This window comes from Nilaparvata lugens, chromosome 4, assembly GCF_014356525.2.
Source record: "Nilaparvata lugens isolate BPH chromosome 4, ASM1435652v1, whole genome shotgun sequence".
NCBI lineage: Eukaryota > Metazoa > Arthropoda > Insecta > Hemiptera > Delphacidae > Nilaparvata > Nilaparvata lugens.
Genome location: NC_052507.1, coordinates 71709988 through 71732189, shown reverse-complemented (window position 1 = coordinate 71732189; position 22202 = coordinate 71709988). Strand labels below are relative to the sequence as shown.

Here is a 22202-nt window from a genome sequence, read left to right as displayed (position 1 = left end):
ATTGTTGAATTCATCAAATTCAAGGGTTTTGGATGGTTGAGATGATGAAACTTGATGAATTCAACAATCACAAATTTATCCAGTTTTTCATCAAACAGCAAACTACAGGTCACTTTTTTGTTATTAAATGGAAAAAACTAACTAATTGAAAGAAAATAATGTAAAAAACAGCTTGCTAACTGATCCTGACGGCTCTTTGCCATGGAGATATGCCAGCGTGACTTTTGTAGATTAATTGTATAAGTGTGATGCAATAATTACATTCAATAAAGGCATTTATTTTCAGAACAACTAACTAGCAGTTAAATTTCATAAATCACGGTTGTCTACCATGAAGATGGCTAACCTGCCGAAAGATCTTGTAGTCACAGTAAGTGAATGAATTCATTCATTACGGAAATTTGACTGCCGGTGCTAGTTGTTCCATTTAATAATAAAAAGTGATTTAATAGTAATCAGTTCCTGATTGGAAACAACATTGAATAAAACTACAGGTCTATAGATTATTCCCTCATGATTTGGAGCAAACTCGTATTCTGCTCCATATAATATAATTGAATATAATTCTGCTGCTCTCTATCATTATTTTCTTTCAAAAATAGCCTATATTCTTGAAACCTGATATTTGAGCTATATCATCGAACATTATGGACTAAACATCTACAAGCAATACTAAAGCTGCGTTCAAACCAAAGTTATTACCAAAATGTTTATTCATCCGTCCTTATCGATTCTATTAGATTGAACGTAACTTGTCATACACTTAATGAGCATGTGTTTGTCAAGTTCCGTTCAATCTAATAGAATCTATAAGGGAAGAAAAATAAACATTTTGGTAATAACTTTGGTGTAAACGCAGCTTTGGATTGATATCCTTATATTTCATTCAGTATTTCGATCAATTTTGCAAAACTTTCAAATTAAGCTTTGCACGGAACTTAACAAACACCATGTGTTCATTATGTGTATGATAAGTTATGTTCAATGTAATAGAATCTATAAGGATTATTATCATATACATGATGAACATATGTGTTTGTCAAGTTCCGTTCAATCTAATAGAATCTATAAGGATTAAGTTATTAAGATTTTGCTACTAACTTTGGTGTGAACCCAGCATTGTTCTACGAAATCAGGATATCTTGTTAATTCCTTGATTTTGATTCTTTGATTTGTTAGTTCTTTGATTTGTTCCTTGATACATGATTTTCGAACAAACCCAATAGTTTGACCTTCACTACTGAATAGTCCACTACTGCTCCCCCTTATCAATTTAATAAATTGAAAATCTATCAGCTATATTTCGATTCAATTGAGATGACAGAAAATTGCACTCACGTTATGAAACCAGGAGATTTTGTGCTCCCGTGGGTTGGCTCGTATGTTGCATTCAAAGTAAACATCGTCGCCATGTTTGATATGCTGTGGCTTCAGCGAAGTGCCCAACTGGAGCGATACTAGCGGTGCATCTGCGAAACAAAAAAACGAACCAATCAGTGAAATTTGCAAAACAAATTTTTCCTAGAATTCTCTCTCATTTTCAAATATTGATATTGATATTTTGCATGCTGTTAGCTGTACTGTGTTCCACCTCAGTTTAGTATCGACTAGAATACTGAAACCTCGACTAGAATACTATTGACCTCTAATATTGATCTCTTGATTGATACCGTGACGAAGTTTGGAATTATCCACTCTACCTCTCAATAAAGATCAATTCTACGACAAATAAGAAATCGTCGGATACTACGAAAATTGCCATTTCTACTAAAACTGCAAAATGTGTCAATTCTATGAATATTGCTTGTAAAGTTTGCATTCTATTTAACGGTTGCTGTTTTGGAGTTCGATTCTTGCAATATTATTGCCTATTCTTACTTTTCTCATGTCACTGCCATTCGTATCTTTAGAGGAATACATAACCAATTTACATATATTTCTTAGTGTTTGTATTTGTATTAAGAATATATTTTTTCAATTATTATACCTGATATTATTTGTTAATTATTGGGTTGAGATGGATTAGGCTTAAGGTCTTAGGCCACATAGCATAATAATCTATATCTATGGAAGAAGCCTTCCAACCGATTAATAATAATGAACTGAAACTAGCTCTAAATATGGAAAGTTGTGATTCATAATAAGTTTTGTGACTTCAAAAATCCACCCCCTCCTTATACCTATTTATACATCCTCCATAGTTCACTTCTATAGTTTTCTGACTGCAAAAATCCAACCCCTCGTTATAACCTATTTACACATCCTCCATGATTCACTTCTATAGTTTTCTGACTGCAAAAATACACCCCTCGTTATAACCTACTTCAAGTTCAAGAAGCAATAATATAAAATGCACGATTAGTTCAATAGAGTCTATCAAGTCTTCTCTTGAAGTCTTCTACCGGAATGCACGGAATTGGGGGCTCATCGTCTGCTCATTGATTAAGCCTTCCCAGTGGCCGACTGATCCAGAACAAAAAGGAGAATATATGAAGAGAAAGGGGGTGAGACGAGCGAAAATGAGAGAGATAACCAGAATAGAGACACAGAGCAGAAGATAGAGATAGCCGAGTCTAGACAGTGAGGATGGCGAATGAATGAATAATTTATAAACCAAATTCCTGTCTCCTGTGGAACTTCAATAGAATGGCTTCATGAAGCGCTCTCTACTTGTAGCTCTCGGTACTAGTACCTTACAGTTCTATGTATATAGTGTATGTATAAATAGTTCTATGTTCTGCGATCTCTATTTCACAGTGAAAATGTATTGTCGAGAATTTAAAGTGAACACTGTGTACTATCAAACAATTGGAGTTGAACTGAGCAGCGAGGTGATATTTTGCTTGCTCTGAATTAATGAACTGGGATGATCAGATTGAATGAGAACGGACGTTAATGAGGTTGAATTTATTAGAAGCCTATTAATCCCAGAAGGACTGGTAAACAAGGGTTCAATTCATCTGAAATAGTTCAGACGTGGAGAAGATGACATGATTTTCGAAAACTCAAACAATGGAGCTTGAGTTTTGAAACTATAGATTGCTACTTTTGATAGAAACTTTAGTTTGAAAAATTCTTCAATAATTTGATTTCTTGTGAATGACTGTTGAATTATTTTGGTTGAACATGGCAATTCCTTCAGAAGACTTGAATCAGTATTGCAGTTGAACATATCAATTATTCCCTTAGAAGACTTGATTCAGAATTGTGATCATCTTCCAGCCTCGAATCAGTCAAACTAATAAATGAGAGATGGTGAAGCAAAAAATAATTCATAATGTATTTGACAACGGTTTTTCTTTCATGATGACATGATTTTCGAAAACTCAAACAAAGGAGCTTGAGTTTTGAAACTATAGTTTGATATTATTGATAGAAACTAAAGTTTGAAACATTTTTCAATGATTGGATTCCTTGTGGATGACTGTGGTATTATTTTGGATGAACATAGCAATTCCTTCAGAAGATTTGATTCAGTATATTGTTGACCGAGCGAAGTGAGGTCTAAGATTCAAGTCGACGGTTTGGCATTTCTCTTAATGTTTAAATGTTTATATGTTTATATGTTGCTCATTTACGGTGAAATGCGGTAATAGATTTTCATGGAATTTGACAGGTATGTTCCTTTTTAAATTGCGCGTCGACGTATATACACGGTTTTTTGGAAATTTTGCATTTCAAGGATAATATAAAAGGAAAAAGGAGCCTCCTTCATACGCTAATATTAAAAATCAGACTATAGAATTATTCATCATAAATCAGCTGTCGAGTGTATTATAAATCACATGCCATGACGCATGCAATTCAATATCTCAATGTAACTTGGTAAAAAATCAGCAGCTGTGTAGACTATAAATTGCATGCCTCATTGAATGCAATTTTCATGCACTGTTAAAAATAGGATACAAAGAACTTATAACAGTTTGTCTGGGCGCCTAGATGATATATTTTTTTTGCGAAAATTGAACTTGAACATTTTACAGAAGAAACATATCCTATTTTTTGGACATTTTATTAATTTATCAAAATTTGGGAATGGAATAGATTTGGGCCAAGCCCAAATAAATAAATAGATAAATTATGATAATTAAATCTTGTGTCAGCATGATCTGATCAATAGTTGGTGTATCAGTGTGGATGTTCATATGGTTTGGGACGTCGTTCAGTTATGAATGTTATTTATTCTATTGATAAAATTTTGTTCATTATTTGTTATTATATTCTTTAATTTTTATAAGTTTTGGAATTTTAAAATTCTCAATCTGTTCTATTTTTACTTTTTCATGAGTATTTGAAATCTTTGTATTTTTCATTTTTGAATTAGGTGGTATTTTTGTTGTTTGTATTATTTATTATTGCATAAGTTCGTATTATTTTCCTTTTTTCATTTGTATCTGTACAATTTTTATTGTTAAGAGACATATTTGAGGAAACCCTTTGTCACCATTGTGAATAAATAAATGAATAAATGAACTATTGATTGCGTGCAATCACGCATGCAATTAATAACTAAAATAGCATAGTATTGTTTCTCGAGCTTTCTTTGCTTTGAACTCGGGCTGTCCTGATGCCAGTATGTCTTGAAGGAGATTAGCTTTTGATGTTAGCATTTTTGATATACGAACCCCAACAGCCATTAGCCGTTTTCACACCGATATCTCGCCGATACGACATACAGACAGGATTTACTCTGATGGACAGTATAAGTGGAGGCTGCGGTTTATAACTGCGCGAGGTCTACTGTTAAAAGAACAACTAGTAGTTGAACATATCAATTTCCTTAGAAGACTTGATTCAGAATTGTGATCATCTTCCAGCCTCGAATCAGTCAAACTAATAAAAGAAAGATGGAGAAGCGAAAAATAATTCATAATGTATTCGACAAGAATATTGAAAAACGCAAAACAAATAAATTTAATGAAATAAATCTTGAAACGGAGAAAAATGAGATTCAAAAAGAATAAGAACTTGAGAGCTTGGCCACACAGAGAGTGATCTGCTATCCTATAGGTTCGCAGGCTTTACCTATATCTTAGATCCCTCTCTAGGATATAGATAGGAGCATATAGATAGTTTTCGTTGTTTTTTAGTGAAAATGGACTAAATTTCAGGAAAGTGAAACATAACCCTATTCCGGACATTTAAAATGTTATTTAAATTTAGGAGGGAATAGTACAAGGAGTATCCTTAGTTTTTCTCTCCAATCAGTGCTACTTTGTAAAAATATAAATAAATAAATATATTATCGCAGATCGCTCTCTGAGTGGCGGGACCCAAAATGATTAATATGTTGCTCATGTGCTCAATATTGATTATAATGATTATAATGATTCACCTGTGTACGATTGTGACTTATAGTATTTATAGTTCTATTTATTTGTTATGTGTCTACTTTTGTCACCATTTGACGTTGTAATGCATTTGATGTTCTCTTTTGCTGCTACAATAAAACATTTATTTATTTTATTTATTTGAGAAGAGATAAACGGATTTATGTAAGAGATGATAATGAGAATGTAAGAGCGATAGAGATATCGACAAAATAAAGCCTCATTGGTCCCACAAAAATTATATCAACTGAACCATCATAAACTTCAATTATTCCTTGACCAATATTATAGAAGACTGAACCAATGGATTTACGTTAACTTCAAAAACAATATTCTCATAAATTTAAGTCAAAATAGAATAGCTCATTAGTCTGTAACTGGGTACTATGAAAATCATGGGAGAGAGAAAAACTGAACCATCAGCAAGTAATAATAATATTTTAAGTGGACATTACTGACCATACTTAAATGAATTGAATATTATAGGCTATGTTAGATGAATAATTAGAAAAAAATGTATGAATTCAGGGCTACTTATTTTTATTCATAAATATTATAACATAATTATAATCTTCATAGTGGGGTGTATATTTATTAATTAAATTATCTATTGAATGAAAAAGACTAAGAAATTGTCAAAAACTACAGATTTATTGATACTTAGAAAGACTGGTTCGGTTATTACACCATTGTCATCTCTGATAAACAGAGAGTTTCTCTGTTTTTATCTAGTACCTTAGTAACTAATACTTTACTAGTACCTCTAGTAACTCTCTGTTTTTATCTAGTTATATCTAGAGATATATCTAGTTATATCTAGTTTATCTAGTTCTAGTTATTTATATGAGTTTCTCTGTTTTTATCTAGTACCTTAGTACTAATACTTTACTAGTACCTCTAGTAACTCTCTGTTTATCAGAGATTGACAATGGTGTAATAACCGAAACCAGTCTTTCCAAGTATCAATAAATTTGTTGTTCTTGACAATTTCTCAGTCTTTTTCATTCAATATGAATAATTTATCACAATATCAATTTCTCAACTACACAAAAAGTAAATTATCTATGCCTATCAAGAGATTATTCAATGAATAAAACTTCTTTGTTTATTTGTAGTCTATTGAATGTTAATAGTATCCAAATTTGTATTGTAAAATTGTTTTGATGAATAAACTTTAATTTGATTTGATAAAATAACATTATAGTACACTTTTTTGAAATTTATTTTCAAAACCTGAGGATGATGTGGAACATTGAGGTTGTTTTAATTTGTGTTTTTATATTAAAAACATTAAAAAAGTACTTAAATGTTATTTTGTTATTAAAAATAAGCCAATAAAGTCTCTTCAATGTGCAGCAATTCATAATACAAAATATATTTTTATTTATTTATTTATTTATTTGAGAAGAGATAAACGGATTTATGTAAGAGATGATAATGAGAATGTAAGAGCGATAGAGATATCGACAAAATAAAGCCTCATTGGTCCCACAAAAATTATATCAACTGAACCATCATAAACTTCAATTATTCCTTGACCAATATTATAGAAGACTGAACCAATGGATTTACGTTAACTTCAAAAACAATATTCTCATAAATTTAAGTCAAAATAGAATAGCTCATTAGTCTGTAACTGGGTACTATGAAAATCATGGGAGAGAGAAAAACTGAACCATCAGCAAGTAATAATAATATTTTAAGTGGACATTACTGACCATACTTAAATGAATTGAATATTATAGGCTATGTTAGATGAATAATTAGAAAAAAATGTATGAATTCAGGGCTACTTATTTTTATTCATAAATATTATAACATAATTATAATCTTCATAGTGGGGTGTATATTTATTAATTAAATTATCTATTGAATGAAAAAGACTAAGAAATTGTCAAAAACTACAGATTTATTGATACTTAGAAAGACTGGTTCGGTTATTACACCATTGTCATCTCTGATAAACAGAGAGTTTCTCTGTTTTTATCTAGTACCTTAGTAACTAATACTTTACTAGTACCTCTAGTAACTCTCTGTTTTTATCTAGTTATATCTAGAGATATATCTAGTTATATCTAGTTTATCTAGTTCTAGTTATTTATATGAGTTTCTCTGTTTTTATCTAGTACCTTAGTAACTAATACTTTACTAGTACCTCTAGTAACTCTCTGTTTATCAGAGATTGACAATGGTGTAATAACCGAAACCAGTCTTTCCAAGTATCAATAAATTTGTTGTTCTTGACAATTTCTCAGTCTTTTTCATTCAATATGAATAATTTATCACAATATCAATTTCTCAACTACACAAAAAGTAAATTATCTATGCCTATCAAGAGATTATTCAATGAATAAAACTTCTTTGTTTATTTGTAGTCTATTGAATGTTAATAGTATCCAAATTTGTATTGTAAAATTGTTTTGATGAATAAACTTTAATTTGATTTGATAAAATAACATTATAGTACACTTTTTTGAAATTTATTTTCAAAACCTGAGGATGATGTGGAACATTGAGGTTGTTTTAATTTGTGTTTTTATATTAAAAACATTAAAAAAGTACTTAAATGTTATTTTGTTATTAAAAATAAGCCAATAAAGTCTCTTCAATGTGCAGCAATTCATAATACAAAATATATTTTTATTTATTTATTATTTATTGTTGATATAGTTACGAATCATATGAATATGATCGGGATACAGCAACAGGCATAGCCCAAAACTATTCTGTTCCCAAATTTTGATAAATAATAAAATGTCCGAAAAAATGGGTTATGTTCTTACTGAGGAAAGTTAAAGTTCAAAGTTCTGTGATATCTTGATTTCCTAGTGCATAGAAGCAATAAATTAGGATGAGTGAGATACGTTGGATAAAGTGACGACTTGGCAGCCATGTGTAACATCAAAACACCCAGCTTCGATCATCTCGGTAACGTGAGAAACGTGGAACGTACAGCGTGCATACACGCACGGTGAAAGCATTCCAACTTTACGGCACTCTTAAGGCTTTACTCGAATCACTCGCATAAATACTACCACTTGAACATGAAATTGTTTTTGTGGTAAGGCGGGCAGGGCAATTCCAGCGAATTCCCCTCCTTCTCTTCATTCTCCTCCTTCTCCTCCTTCTCCTCCTTCTCCTCCTTCTCCTCCTTCTCCTCCTTCTCCTCCTTCTCCTCCTTCTCCTCCCTCTCCTCCTTCTCCTCATCACCTTCTCCTTCTCCTCCTCCTTCTCTCCTCCTCTCCATCTCTTTCCTTCCAATCGGGAATTCCAGCCAATGCAGCTCCCGAGTAAACATTTACATAAACTGTTCTGCTATACATGTATTTGGCTCGTGGGAGGGGGTGGGGGAGATGGTAACCATACGTTTGAATGTGAAATAACGAATGGGAGGAAGAGTGGAAGGTGAGGAGTGAGATGGAAGTGGATACTACCTGTTCCCTCTTTCTCTGAGCTTTAACACTTTCTATAGTGAGGTCCACGTTATAATGACAGTATTTGATCAACTTTGGTTTACCTATCCTTGTCTATCATTTGACAAAGCCGGTGGAACTATCCTTTACTAGGTCCACAACGATGACAATTATGTTTTTGACAGTGTAGAAATAATGCAGAGAATCGGCATCGCTATTCTTTTATCTTTATCCACTGCCATTATAAGGTGGACCACACTATATACATGTATTTGGCTCGTGGGAGGGGGGGAGATAGTAACCATACGTTTCAATGTGAAATAACGAATGGGAGGAAGAGTGGAAGGTTAGGAGTGAGATTGAAGTGGATACTACCTGATTCCCTCTTTCTCTGAGCTTTAACACTTTCTAATGTCACTTCTCTATCTTCATCTTTACTCAATCTTTTGAGCCCTCTCATTCCTTCGCCTCAAAAATCAAATTTTAGTTGTAATTGTTGATAGAAATTTGAGAAAAAGAAGGAGGTGGTGGAGTAGGGGAAGAGGTGGAGCAGAAGTGGAAGGATGACGGCAAGAGGAGGAGGAGAAGAAGGAGATAGAGGAGAAGGAAGAGGAGAAGGAGATGAGGAGAAGAAGGAGAGGGAGGAGAAGGAGGATTAGAAGGTGAAGGAGGAGAAGAACAGCAAGAAGAAAAAGAGGAAGGAGCAGAAGAAAAACAAGAACATTAAGAAGAACAATTAAAAGAGAACAAAAACATTAAGAAGAACAAGAACATTAAGGCTGTGCAAATGCTAATAATAAACTTTCTACTCCTGATATTTTTTCAAGATTTTCGATTTGTATATTATCAAGCTGTCAAAATGAAAAAGTTTTCTCAGGAAAACATTTTTTTTCTGATCATTAATTTTTGAGATATGAGCGCCTGAAGTATAAATTTCTGGGACAGTACATTTCAAATTCGGTAAGAAATAAATCCATGAGATTTGAAAGATGGATTTTTCATGGTACTGTTGATCTAGTAAAACAAAACTTTTCTGAAACTTCAATTTTTAAGATAGTTATTCAATTTACTAAAAATAACTTTTAGTTGAGTTATTTTTGGTAAATTGAATAACTTTTCCAATAATTGATATTTTCAGAAAATTTCTGTTTTACTAGATCAACAATACCATGAAGAATCCATCCTCTAAATCTCATGGATTTATATCCTTCCGAATTTGAAATGTTCTGTCCCAAAAATTCAAACTTCAGGCGCTCATATCTCAAAAAGTAATGATCAGAAAAACTGCTTTCCTGAGAAAACTTTTTCATTTTGATAGCTTCATGATATACAAATCGAAAAATATCACGAGTAGAAAGTTTATTTTTAGCCTTTGCACAGCCTTAAGAAGAACAATATCAAGTACAAGAACAAACAGAATAACTAGAAGATAAGAAGAAAATCTAGATGAAGAAGGAAGAAGTGCACACAGTTTCGCATTTTCGGGAAGTGTTCTCATCTCCTTTCAACAATATATTGGCGAGATGAAAATTGGTAGCGCCTTCCCCCACCGCTACCCTCCACCATCCAACGGGTTGGCTTGTTCTAATCACATCCTTATTATTTATCATGCACTGCGTGCTGAGATCTAATTACACATTCACCACTCTCTCTCTTTCCCTCTAATTCACGTGTTCTCTGTTGCTCCACCACAGATTCGGCTCAGGATACTGTTCTATTCATAACTCAACTCTTGTACTGATTGTTTGTCCCTTATTGCTTGCTTCTCTACATCAACTTCTACTTCCCTCATTCTTTTTCTTCTTCTTCTTCTTCTTCTTCTTCTTTTTCTTCTTCTTCTCCTTCTTCTTCTCCTTCTCCTCCTCGTCCTCACCCCTTGTCAATCTCCTTCTCCTTCTACTTCTCCTCAAAAGAAATCAAAATTGTTTGAATTATTAATTGATGAATTAAGGAAAAAAAATTAATTATATTCTTTCTATTAGAAATAGTATAATTCATAGAATATTAAATATTGAAATGAAAATATATAATTAAGAAACCAATCAAATAATTCAATAATCATGATAAATAAAATAAATTGATATTATTATAAATACTAATACTGAATATAAAATATTGAAATATATTTATTATACATTTTTAATTTTATTTATCATTAATTATTTTAAATTATATATTTTTTATTGAAAATTGATTGGTTGATAAATTATTTAGAAATTGAAAACTATTTACATTTACAATTAATTTGTTTATTTCAATTATTTATTGAAATAAATTTTCAATTGAATTACTAATCATTATAATTGAATTAATATATTTTATTTTAAAAAAATTAAGGTCTCATAAATAAAATAAATTAATCATAACAAATTACACAGAAAAACAATTGATGAATTCAGGAATTTCACCCATAATTAATCACTTTTCATATTCAATGGTAACTGTAGGAAAAACTTAATGTGAAATACATGCACAAAGTTCGTTTGCTGCACTCAAGAAACCTTTATTCCGCACTCGCCTACGGCTCGTGCGTTAACGTTTCTTTCGGTGCACCAAACTGTCGCTTTGCGCACTAGTTGCACAAATAACTATTTCAAATCGGATCATTAATCCGGTTTTGACAGCTACTCATTTTGACAGAGACAGCATCTTGTCAACAACTAGTCAAATTGAAGTTTGATTAAATGCTGCCAGAATATGATTCATGATTAACGAGAAATTATACTAAGACTAAAATGACTACATTTGAATTTCACGTATACTTCTCAATCAGTGAGTATTAATCACTGAATTGAAATTAATTGTATGATTAACAATAACATTGTATTACTGTCACAACATTTATGGATTCATAAGTACAAATATTTCATGCAAATAACATACTGTTAAGTTCAAATTAATCTTTATCTTCAATTTCATTATTCATCATGCACTGCGTGCTGAGATCTAATTACACATTCACCACTCTCTCTCTTTCTAATTCACGCGTGTTCTCTGTTGCTCGGCCACAGATTCGTCGTTACTGTTGTATTCATATCTCAACTCTTGTACTGATTGTTTGTCCTTTATTGCTTGCTGCTCTACCTCAACTTCTACTTCCCTCATTCTTTTTCTTCTTCTTCTTCTCCTACTTCATCTGAATTTTTCTCTTTTTCATCTTGTTCTCAATCTGCTTCATCTACTTTATCATTTTCACTCCTTTATCATCAATTCTCCCCCTACATTCTATTCCCTCATAATTTCTCATAATTATACCGATCTCCATAATGATTCAACGTTCGTTTGTTCATTCTCCTCTTGTTCCACTTTTTCTCCTTTTCATGCAACTAATCTCTATTACCATCTGATGTTCTTCTAACGTACTATTTTACCGTTCCTATTCTTTGTACCTCTTTGTCTCCTGCTATTTCCCTCTTTGTCTCCTTCTATTTCCCTCTTCGTCTCCTTTAATTTTCGTCTCTGTCTCTTTTTATTTCTCTTTGGTCTCCTTTTATTCCCCTCTTTATTTTCTTCGTACCCTAGTCTCCATCTTCATTTGATGATCTTCATACATGCTGTTTTACCGTTTATTTGATGGTCTCTAACATTACTTTTACTGTACATTACATTACAGTAACATTACAGTACTGTCACTTGCAGTAGTAGAGATAATCCAAATAGCGTACTCAAGTGTTACTGTTGCTTCACTTATTTCAAGATCCTTACTTTAATGGAAAGTGGCTGCCGAAACCGTAAATGTAAATGTGTGAGGTATAATAGAGGAATATGATACTCATACACCTGTATGAGAATTGTCTACAAACATTGTGGAATAGATTGAACTCTATTTTCAGAGATGCTATAAGATGTTGAAGAGAGATACTGCAAGATCTACTACAAGGGATACAACAGAGAGAGATAGTATGATACAATAATCTATCTTGTCTTTTTTCTTTAGGGCTACTTTTAAATATGAAAAAATATAAATCTGATTACCCTTTTCAAAATTATTTAATCACGACATGTTTCGGCTATAATATAATGCCTTATCATTATATTATGTTTGTCATAGTCATTCAATTTCAGCTGTTTCACATCCATAAAATTGAGCCGGTAAACAGCTGATTATAGAACAGATAAACATAATTATGATTCTCGTTACAGCATACTATACTGTAATAAAATAATATGTTTTCGCCACACTGCACAGAAAGCAGCTGTTTCCCAGTCCCTACGTAGATCTGAAATACATTGTTTGCAGACGACTCTCGTCTGACGTCAGAACAGGTTTCTTTCTGGCTAAGTACCCTTTCCAAGTGTGCTAAAACAGCTGATCAAAAAACTTTTCATCATTTGAGATTATTACTCAATAATTGAATGTTTATTAAAACATTTATGATAATATCATCTTTTTGTCATTTGAAAGAATAAAAATGTATAAACTCAACCTTCCACATAGTTGAAAATAATCTTTTAGGTTATTTAGACAAATCAGAATAAAAAATAAAATACTTGGACAATTTCCTGATATTCAGATTACATTCGATTTGCTAGAGTCATGACCTTCCACTTTTGCTTTCGAAGTGCTTAATAAACAATTATCCTCATATATAAGTATTGTTTATTTTCCTGTGTGGTGAAAAATAGCGTTCTCACCACGGGCAAAAATGTTTTTCTGGCTCTCAATCTTTTCCAGTCCTCGGCCTACGGCCTCGGACTTGAAAACCAATTTCGAGCCGGAAAAGTCTTATTTTCGGCCCTAGGTGCGAAATATACTATTTCTTTACAGTTAGTATGTTTCCTAGTGCCTAATTTGGAACAGAAAAACTGTCACGAAAACCGCCTTTTAGCGCTCCAGGTGGAAGTTTTGTCAACTCCAATCAAGAATTCCTGATTCGAACTTGTAAACGAGATTATGTTTATAGAATGCATGTAGTAATGTCAAGCGGGTGATGTTTTCTGTTTCTCAATTATTCTTTTCTAGATTATTATGACAAAAAATAGTGTAAGTTACTTGGACGTGAATGTATTTTGCAGTGCTGGAATGAATTCTAGTCTCGGCTAACACCTCGACTAGGAACATCATTCTCGCCTTCAAAACGGCCCTTCCCGTCCTTGTGACTTAAGATACTATCATGTAATGACTTGATAATGGCCAAAACATGACGTGATTAAATAGTTTTAAAAAGATTTATATTTTTATTTATAATATTCCATCTTATTGTACTAGGATGATATTCAAATCACTAGAATAGAAACATCAATCAAATTGCCAAGCACATGGAACCACAGTTAATTGTATTCTGTCAACAGTGAAGTGGTTGAGATAACCAGTTTGTATTTTGTATAGTTAACTAGTCTAGATAACTAGTATTTTGTCGAAATAACTCATTCATGATAGGAATAAACTTCCGTCTGATGTGAACTTAGATTCAGTGATTGACGATTACTCATCAGTTCTAGGATCAATTAAACTAAGATTAGAGAATCCATTTTCAAATCAGATCACATTAATCCGGCCGTCACGTTTTGACAGCTACTCATATTGACAGAGACAGCATTTTGTCAACAACTGGTCAAGTTGGAGTTCAATTAAATTCCGTCAGTATGATTCATGATTAACGGGAAATTATACTAAGACTAAATGGCTACATTTGAACTTCATGTGTAGTTCTCAATCAGTGAGTATTAATCCACTGAATTGAAATTAATTGTATGATTAACAATAACATTGTATTACTGTCACAACATTTATATATTCATAAGTACAACAGTACAAATATTTAATGCAAATAACATACTGTTAAGTTCAAATTAATCTACATCTTCAATTTCATAAAAATTCTTCAAATCTCATATTTCACGATGTAACTCATTATTTCCAGTATGATATTTTCCAAATGAGTAGGTTCTACTTAATTCTTTTTCTTAATTCTTAATTCTACTTCTTTTTCTTCTTCTTATCTCTCTCCTCACTCTCTCTCTCTCTCTAATTGTATCGTATTGTATAATTGTATATTGTCATTGAAAACTATTCGAGATAACTAGTTTGATAATGATTTGTATTGGAGGGTTAAGTGTAAGGGAGGGCCGGCTGCGCCCTAACTTCGCACTTCTAGGTTTTTTAATGAAGGCAGTTAATCAATCTCTCTCTCTCTCGGTATGTTTGATTTTGTAATACATACTTTTCTCTTATATGGAATATAAAGGGTTGTGTGGCAGAGAGGACTTGGAGTCCCTACTTCATCCTTAAAGAATTCGATTCAATTAAATAAGAAATGTATACTACACAATTCATTCAATTCAATACAAAATTGATACTAAGCGAATAGATTATTAAAGAAAAGGACCAAACAGCCTGTTTGAATTCACTGTTTAAGGAAAGTTATACATGTGACTAATGACTGAACAGGATGAATAACAGTTGAGCAAATAAATATAGAAAAGGTTAAAAATATTCAAAGAAAAATGAAAGAAATATCTTAGAAGATATAGATTTATCCATCTGTAATTTAAATCATACAATGGAGAAGAAAGCGAATGAGAATGCATAAAGAATGATAAATGAGGAGAACGATATATAATAAAGTGAACAAGATTTTTTGTGTAGTTGAGAAGTTGATATTGTGGTAATTATTCATATTAAATGAAAAAGACTAAGAAATTGTCAAAAAAACTACAGGTTTGTTGATACTTAGTAGGACCGGTTTCGGTTATTACACCATTGTCAATCTCTGATAATCTCAAGTTTCTCAGTTTGTAAGTTTCTCAGTAAACTCAGAAACTTGAGTTTATCAGAGATTGACAATGGTGTAATAACCGAAACCGGTCTTTTTAAGTATCAATAAATCTGTGGTTTTTTGACAATTTCTTAGTCTTTTTCATTCAATTTAAAGTAAACAAGAATGTGGAAGCAAAGAGAAATACGTCAATTCCAAATCTGTGAGTTCCTATTTCAGAAATAGAAGAGAAAACAAAAAAAAAGAACTTGAGTTTATCAGAGATTGACAACGGTGTAATAACCGAAACCGGTCTTCCTAAGTATCAATAAATCCGTGGTTTTTTGACAATTTCTTAGCCTTTTTTATTTAATTTAAAGTGAAGAAGAATGTGGAGGCAAAGAGAATAGGTCAATTCCAAATCTGTGAGTTCCTATTTCAGAAATAGAAGAGAAAACAAAAAACAGAAACTTGAGTTTTTCAGAGATTGACAATGGTGTAATAACCGAAACCGGTCTTTCTAAGTATCAATAAATCTGTGGTTTTTTGACAATTTTTAGTCTTTTCCAATTAATTTAAAGTGGACAAGAATGTGGAAGCCAAGAGTATTGGTCAATTCCAAATCTGTGAGTTCCTATTCAGAAATAGAAGAGAAAACAAAAAACAGAAACTTGAATTTTTCAGAGATTGACAATGGTGTAATAACCGAAACCGGCCTTTCTAAGTATCAATAAATCTGTGGTTTTTTGACAATTTCTTAGTCTTTTCCAATTAATTTAAAGTGGACAAGAATGTTGAAGCCAAGAGTATTGGTCAATTCCAAATCTGTGAGTTCCTATTTCAGAAATAGAAGAGAAAACAAAAACAAGTAGGAGATAAATTGAAAAAGTGAATGTAGTGGCGATGAATATGAATAATTCTGGAGTTTAGGTTACTAAAACAGAAGAGCTCACCAAAAACAAGGACTTCGACAAGCTCGAACACATTTGATATTCCTCAAGGACGTTCCCAGAGATCCAAAACCGGTAGGGAATAATTGAATTTCGATGATAGAACTTTCCACACACGGTTTTCGCCATACAGGACCACTTATCCCCTTGGAATGAGTGGGAAATAGCGTTTGAAGGACCACTTCAAGTCGCTGGAGTGGGATTGCACTGTTGGAAGCAGATCGAGTTAATTTGGAAGGTGCTTCATATCTGTGTTACACCTGTTCCAATCGAGTTTCCGCATTCTTTCGAGCACAATGTGGCTCAAGCACCGACGGAAAGTTTCTACCGTGGAATGTTGTCTCAACTAGCTGAAATTCCATGATAAAGGGCTGAGAGTGCTCCTTCTTTTATTCAATCAGCTGCCTTCTCTTACGGCACAAGTGGATTTACATTGAATAGTCCGTATGTCTAGTGTGAAGAATCGAAAGAAATATTTATTTTTCTCCCCTCACTAAAAAGCTTTGTTGAAAACATGATAAATCATATTTTCTGAGTACATGACTGTGATACTCTTCCAAACAGTGATTCATTATTTGGTAAATATCAAAGATTTTTCTTGGAAAAACATACAGCTTCAATAAAAAATGGTTATTTATATAATAGAGATTGAATAAAAATATAATAATATGAGTACCCTTTTAAATTTATTTTTTCATTTATTTATTCATCGTACAAGATACTACAATCATAATTTAATTATGACATTGGATGGAAAAATAGGCTGAGCCTGTACTATTTCTCTCCAAAAATTTTGATAAGAAGTTAATGTTGTCCAAAGTTTAAGTTTATAAAAATAATATAATTATTTCGTCACGAAATTTTTTCTTGAAAATGGCATTAGTAGCCGAAACATGTCGTGACGAAATAATTTAAAAGGGTACTCAGATTTATATTCTTATCCATATTAGAAGTAGCCCTAAAGAAAAAAGACAATAGAGATTGGTTATTTATTGGATATTTATCTAGAGATTGTCAGTTTGGTGGAAGTAAAGAAAAAATTTCGTGACGAGATAATTTAAAGGGTACTCATATTTATATTTTTATCCAATCTCTATTATATAAATAACCATTTTTTATTAAAGCTGTATGTTTTTCCAAGAAAAATCTTTGATATTTTTTTCCAAATAATGAATGATTGTTTGAAAGGGTAAGCATGCCTCACTAGCAATTAGGAAGTACCGGGTTCGATTCCCGGGCTGGCAAATAATTTTTGGATAGTGGCTCTCATGGAATTTTCATGTAACTGCTATCCCTGTTGTCAATATTCGCAGTAGCAGAAGTCTTCGGGGTGATTTACAGCATTTAATTAGGATTTTCTTTTAATAATTTGCAGTAATTAAAAGTTTGATTTCCTCTCTATTGTTTGCGGAGAATTATGCTTGTATAAAACATGGATTTACATTGCAAAGAACAATAGTCTCATGTACTCTCGATGTTTATTGACATAAATAGTTTGATGATAGTGATATAAGCTATTATCAACATAATGTTAGTCCATGCATCATTCAACACAGAGAAAATATTGAGAAAGTTGAATCTGAATCTAATCTTTTCAATATTGCAATCTGCTTCACAGATTTCACTACAGGATAAAAATTTAGTCGATCTTCCAATCATAAAATATATCTATCAGTACATATAATATGTGTTGTTAGTCGACTGTATTATTCAATGGGCGGTCGAGTGTCCATAAAAATATAAAACATACAATCCCACCGAAACGATCATCATTGAATGATATTTCTCATAGCAGAACGTACAAAATTAGATCATTTCTACCAATATGAAACAATCGAAAACCAAAAATCGGCTCAACTGTGACCTCGATACCAACATCAAATACTAAAATTCCCAAAACGCGCCCGATTCCCGACCCTAATACCAACATGAAACACTCAAGGATCCGAAATCCGCTCAATTTGGAAGCAAACGGCACTCGAAACATTCAGAATTCTATAGTTTTTTTTCGGGATCGAGTGTCTGCAGACAATCTTTTCGCCCGTTCTGTGTAATCATCATTGTAAATGGTATAGTGGGTCTCAGTTTGGATTGTCAGTATCCATGGTGGATAACATCAATGCTTTTAAATTGGACCAGTGCTGGCATTTTGGAGTGAATCTTCTAGGGGGGCTCATTGTGGGGGGCGTGGGGGGCGCGTATTCTAATCATCACTTTTGATACTTACATCAAACAGAAAGCGGGCGCGGGTGCGGCTGCCATCAAATTGAATCAGCACGGAAACCATTCAAAGATTTCCGGATAAAAAAGGGAATTGTGCAGGGCAGAGGAGAAAAAAGTGAAGAAAAGAGAGCGGTGGATTTGTGGGATGGAGTAGAAGTTGGGAGAAGGAGGAGAAAGAGAAGGGAGAGAAGAAGAAGTGAGAGAAGAAGAAGTGAGAGAAGAAGAAGTGAGAGAAGAAGAAATGAGAAGATGAAGGAATGAGAAGATGAAGAAGAAGAAGAAGTGAGAGAAGAAGAAATGAGAAGATGAAGAAGAAGAAGAAGAAGAAGAAGAAGAAGAAGAAGAAAAAGAAGATTAAGGAGAAAAACAAGAAGAGGAAGTGGAAGAAGAAGATGAGGAAGAGGAAGAAGAAGATGAGGAAGAGGAAGAGGAAGAGGAAGAAGAAGAAGAATAACAAGAGGAAGAAGAAGAAGAAGAAGAAGAAGAAGAAGAAGAGAAGAAGAAGAAGAAGAAGAACAAGAAGAAGAAGTAGAACAAGAATGACTGTTCCAAGATTTCCCGGATATAAAAGGAGAATTGTGTGGAAGGAAAGAAGAAAGAGATTAAAGGAAGGGAATGGTTTTGGATTGGAGTGAGAGAATAGAGGAGGAGAAGAAGGAAGAGGAGCGGCGAGAGGAGGGACTGAAAATGAAGCAGGAAAGAGGACAAGAATAATGAGAAGAAATTCGTTGAAAAGGATGAAGAGCAGGAAAACGAGGAAAGGATGTGAAGGAGCAGAAGGAGAAGAAAGAGAAGAAGGAAGAGAAGGAGAAGGATGAAATGGGAAAAAAGGAGATCGAGAAGAAAGAGAGCAAGGAAAAGGAAGAAAGAAGAATGGAGGGTGTGTAGGAGAAAAGGATAGTGTAGAAAAAGGATGAGCAGAAGGGTGGTTCAATACAATCCAAACAAATGGAAAACGGAGAAAGGATGACATGGAAAAAAAGAAAGAAAATAGAGGATAAATAAGAAACTAGCTATTAGAGGGAGAGAACCTGAAAGGAGGATGAAGAGCTATTGAAAAAGAGGAAGAAGAAAAATACTAGTGAACTAGAACTAAAGAACTAGAGAGATAGAAGAAAGAGAGGAAGAAGAAGGGAAAAGGAAGAAAGAAAGATGAAGAGTGTGCAGGAGAAAAGGATAGTGTAGAAAAAGGATGAGCAGAAGGGTGGTTCAATACAATCCAAACAAATGGAAAACGGAGAAAAGGAAGACATGGAAAAAAATAAGAAGAAGAAGAAGAAGAAGAAGAAGAAGAAGAAGAAGAAGAAGAAGAAGAAGAAGAAGAAGAAGAGAAGAAGAAGAAGAGAAGAAGAAGAAGAAGAAGAAGAATAACAAGAGGAAGAAGAAGATGAGGAAGAGGAAGAAGAAGATGAGGAAGAGGAAGAAGATGATGAGGAAGAGGAAGAGGAAGAGGAAGAGGAAGAGGAAGAGGAAGAGGAAGAGGAAGAGGAAGAGGAAGAAGAAGATGAGGAAGAGGAAGAAGAAGAAGAAGAAGAAGAAGAAGAAGAAGAAGAAGAAGAAGAAGAAATGGAAAGACCAGATGACGCCCAGCTATTGTAAAAGGCCAGTGGATTACTTCAGTTTCGTTTCGACCTCAATTTAGTTAAGGATATTATGCTCTTTTTCTCTTACTCCTCCCTCTCTATCTATATCGGCTTGCTTCCCACATTCCTTTTTCCATTCACATGACTTCTCTGTTTTCCGATTTTCCTTTCATTTTCGGTTTATGATCTCGGTCTCCGCTGTTATACAGCTGTAGAATAGAATTTTTCTTTCATGAGGAAAGGAATGTTCCGCGATTCTCTATAGGAATGTGCAATAATGAGGGGGATTTTAATAAAGATAATAATTTTTTTGAATTGGACAATAAGGATATTTTTTGTTGAATTAGTGTTGATTTTGGACTATTATGAAGATAATAGTTATTTCGAATGTGACAATATAGTTATTTGTATATCTAGAGTGAAAAGTACTGTTTTTCTTCCTGAGGGAAAAGTTTGAAGCCCGAGGCGAAGCCGAGGGCAACAATTTTCCTGAAGGAGAAAAAACGTTTTCCACTCATGATATACACAACATTTTCCCTCCACCTACATTTTTATAAAAACTTCAAATAAAATGATTTTTAAAAACGTATGTGACCAAACAATGTGTTACAACATAATCTAAAAAGTAAACAGAAACAGCTGGCTTGTAATCACAGTTCTCCGCCGACAGCGCTATCTGTCGGCAAAAGTTGTAACAACAATGGCCGCCACATCTAAAGCTATGATGAAGTTCCCGTTTCAAATTTGATTAATTAATGAGAAATATTCGTTGGCTGGTATTTTGAATAAAATGGAATAAATAAAATTTACATTTTTTTAGTAGAGTGATATTATGAAGTTTGTAATAATTTTAGCATACAAACATAAATTACATATATTGATCAAATGTCTGGTTGAGGTATTGAATTTAGTTGGTTTAATGACTACTGTATATGCTTCCTCATCTGAGCTTAGACCTTCTAACCTATTACAATGTAAGTTTTTAGAATAGAGATGCTTCCCAGGTTATTTAAATGGAGTCACTTTTCCTCCCTAGGGAGTTTTTCTGTTTTTTACTACCGAGAGCGAAAAAGTGACACTTTAGTATTATGTTTCAGGGAGTAAAGAAAGTACTTTATACAGTAGGTGAAGGAAAATGATATTTTTTGTTGAATTAGTCTTGATTTTGGACTATTATGAAGATAGTAGTTATTTCGAATGTGACAATAAGGATATTTTTTGTTGAATTAGTGTTGATTTTGGACTATTATGAAGATAGTAGTTATTTCGAATGTGACAATAAGGATATTTTTGTTGAATTAGTGTTAATTTTGAACTTCATCGACAATTTGATTGGTCAATTGCAACAAGCAACTAATAACGTATACCCCAACATATATCATTATTTATAGTGGGGTGTATTCGTTGAATTATCTAAGCATATCAAGAAATAATATTATTCAATGCATGAAACTTCTTTGTTTTATTTATATTTAAATGTTATAGTATTCAAATGTGTATTTTAATTGTTTTTTATGAATAACCCTTGATTTGATTTGAATTCTCAAATGTAATTTCCTGACCTTCAATATTGTGTTACTAACTGCTTATCTGATGGACGGTTGTGAGGATGTAAGGCTTGAACTGATAGACTCAAATAATTATCTTATTTAATGATCTGTTATAATTTCAAGGATTCATGAACCTTATCATTCTGAACAGGAAGAATTTCGAATCAGATTCCTACAGTTTGAAATAGTGAGGTAGGACTTGATAAGTTAAGGGTGTGCAAAGGCTGAAAATAAACTTTCCACTGTTGATATTTTTCAAAGTTTTCCAATATGTATATCACCAAGCTATCAAAATGGAAAAGTTTTCCCAGGAAATTTTTTTCCGATCATTAGTTCCTAATGTTGAAATATTTGGGACAGAACATTTCAAATTCGATACGTGATAAATCCATGAGATTTAGAGGATAAATTGTTCATGGTATTGTTGATTGAATAAAACAAAAATTCTCTGAAAA

General features: G+C 32.8%; 1 protein-coding gene across 1 annotated transcript in view; it reads right to left on the bottom strand.

The window, feature by feature from the left end:
* Positions 1–1338: 1338 nt before the first annotated feature.
* The window catches only part of LOC111053118 (hemicentin-2-like), a gene marked incomplete at its 3' end in the record, with an annotated part of 349249 nt that continues 328385 nt past the window's right edge, over positions 1339–22202 (bottom strand). The window contains 1 exon segment of the mRNA XM_039427090.1: positions 1339–1469. Within this exon segment, the coding sequence (XP_039283024.1) occupies positions 1339–1469 (131 nt within the window).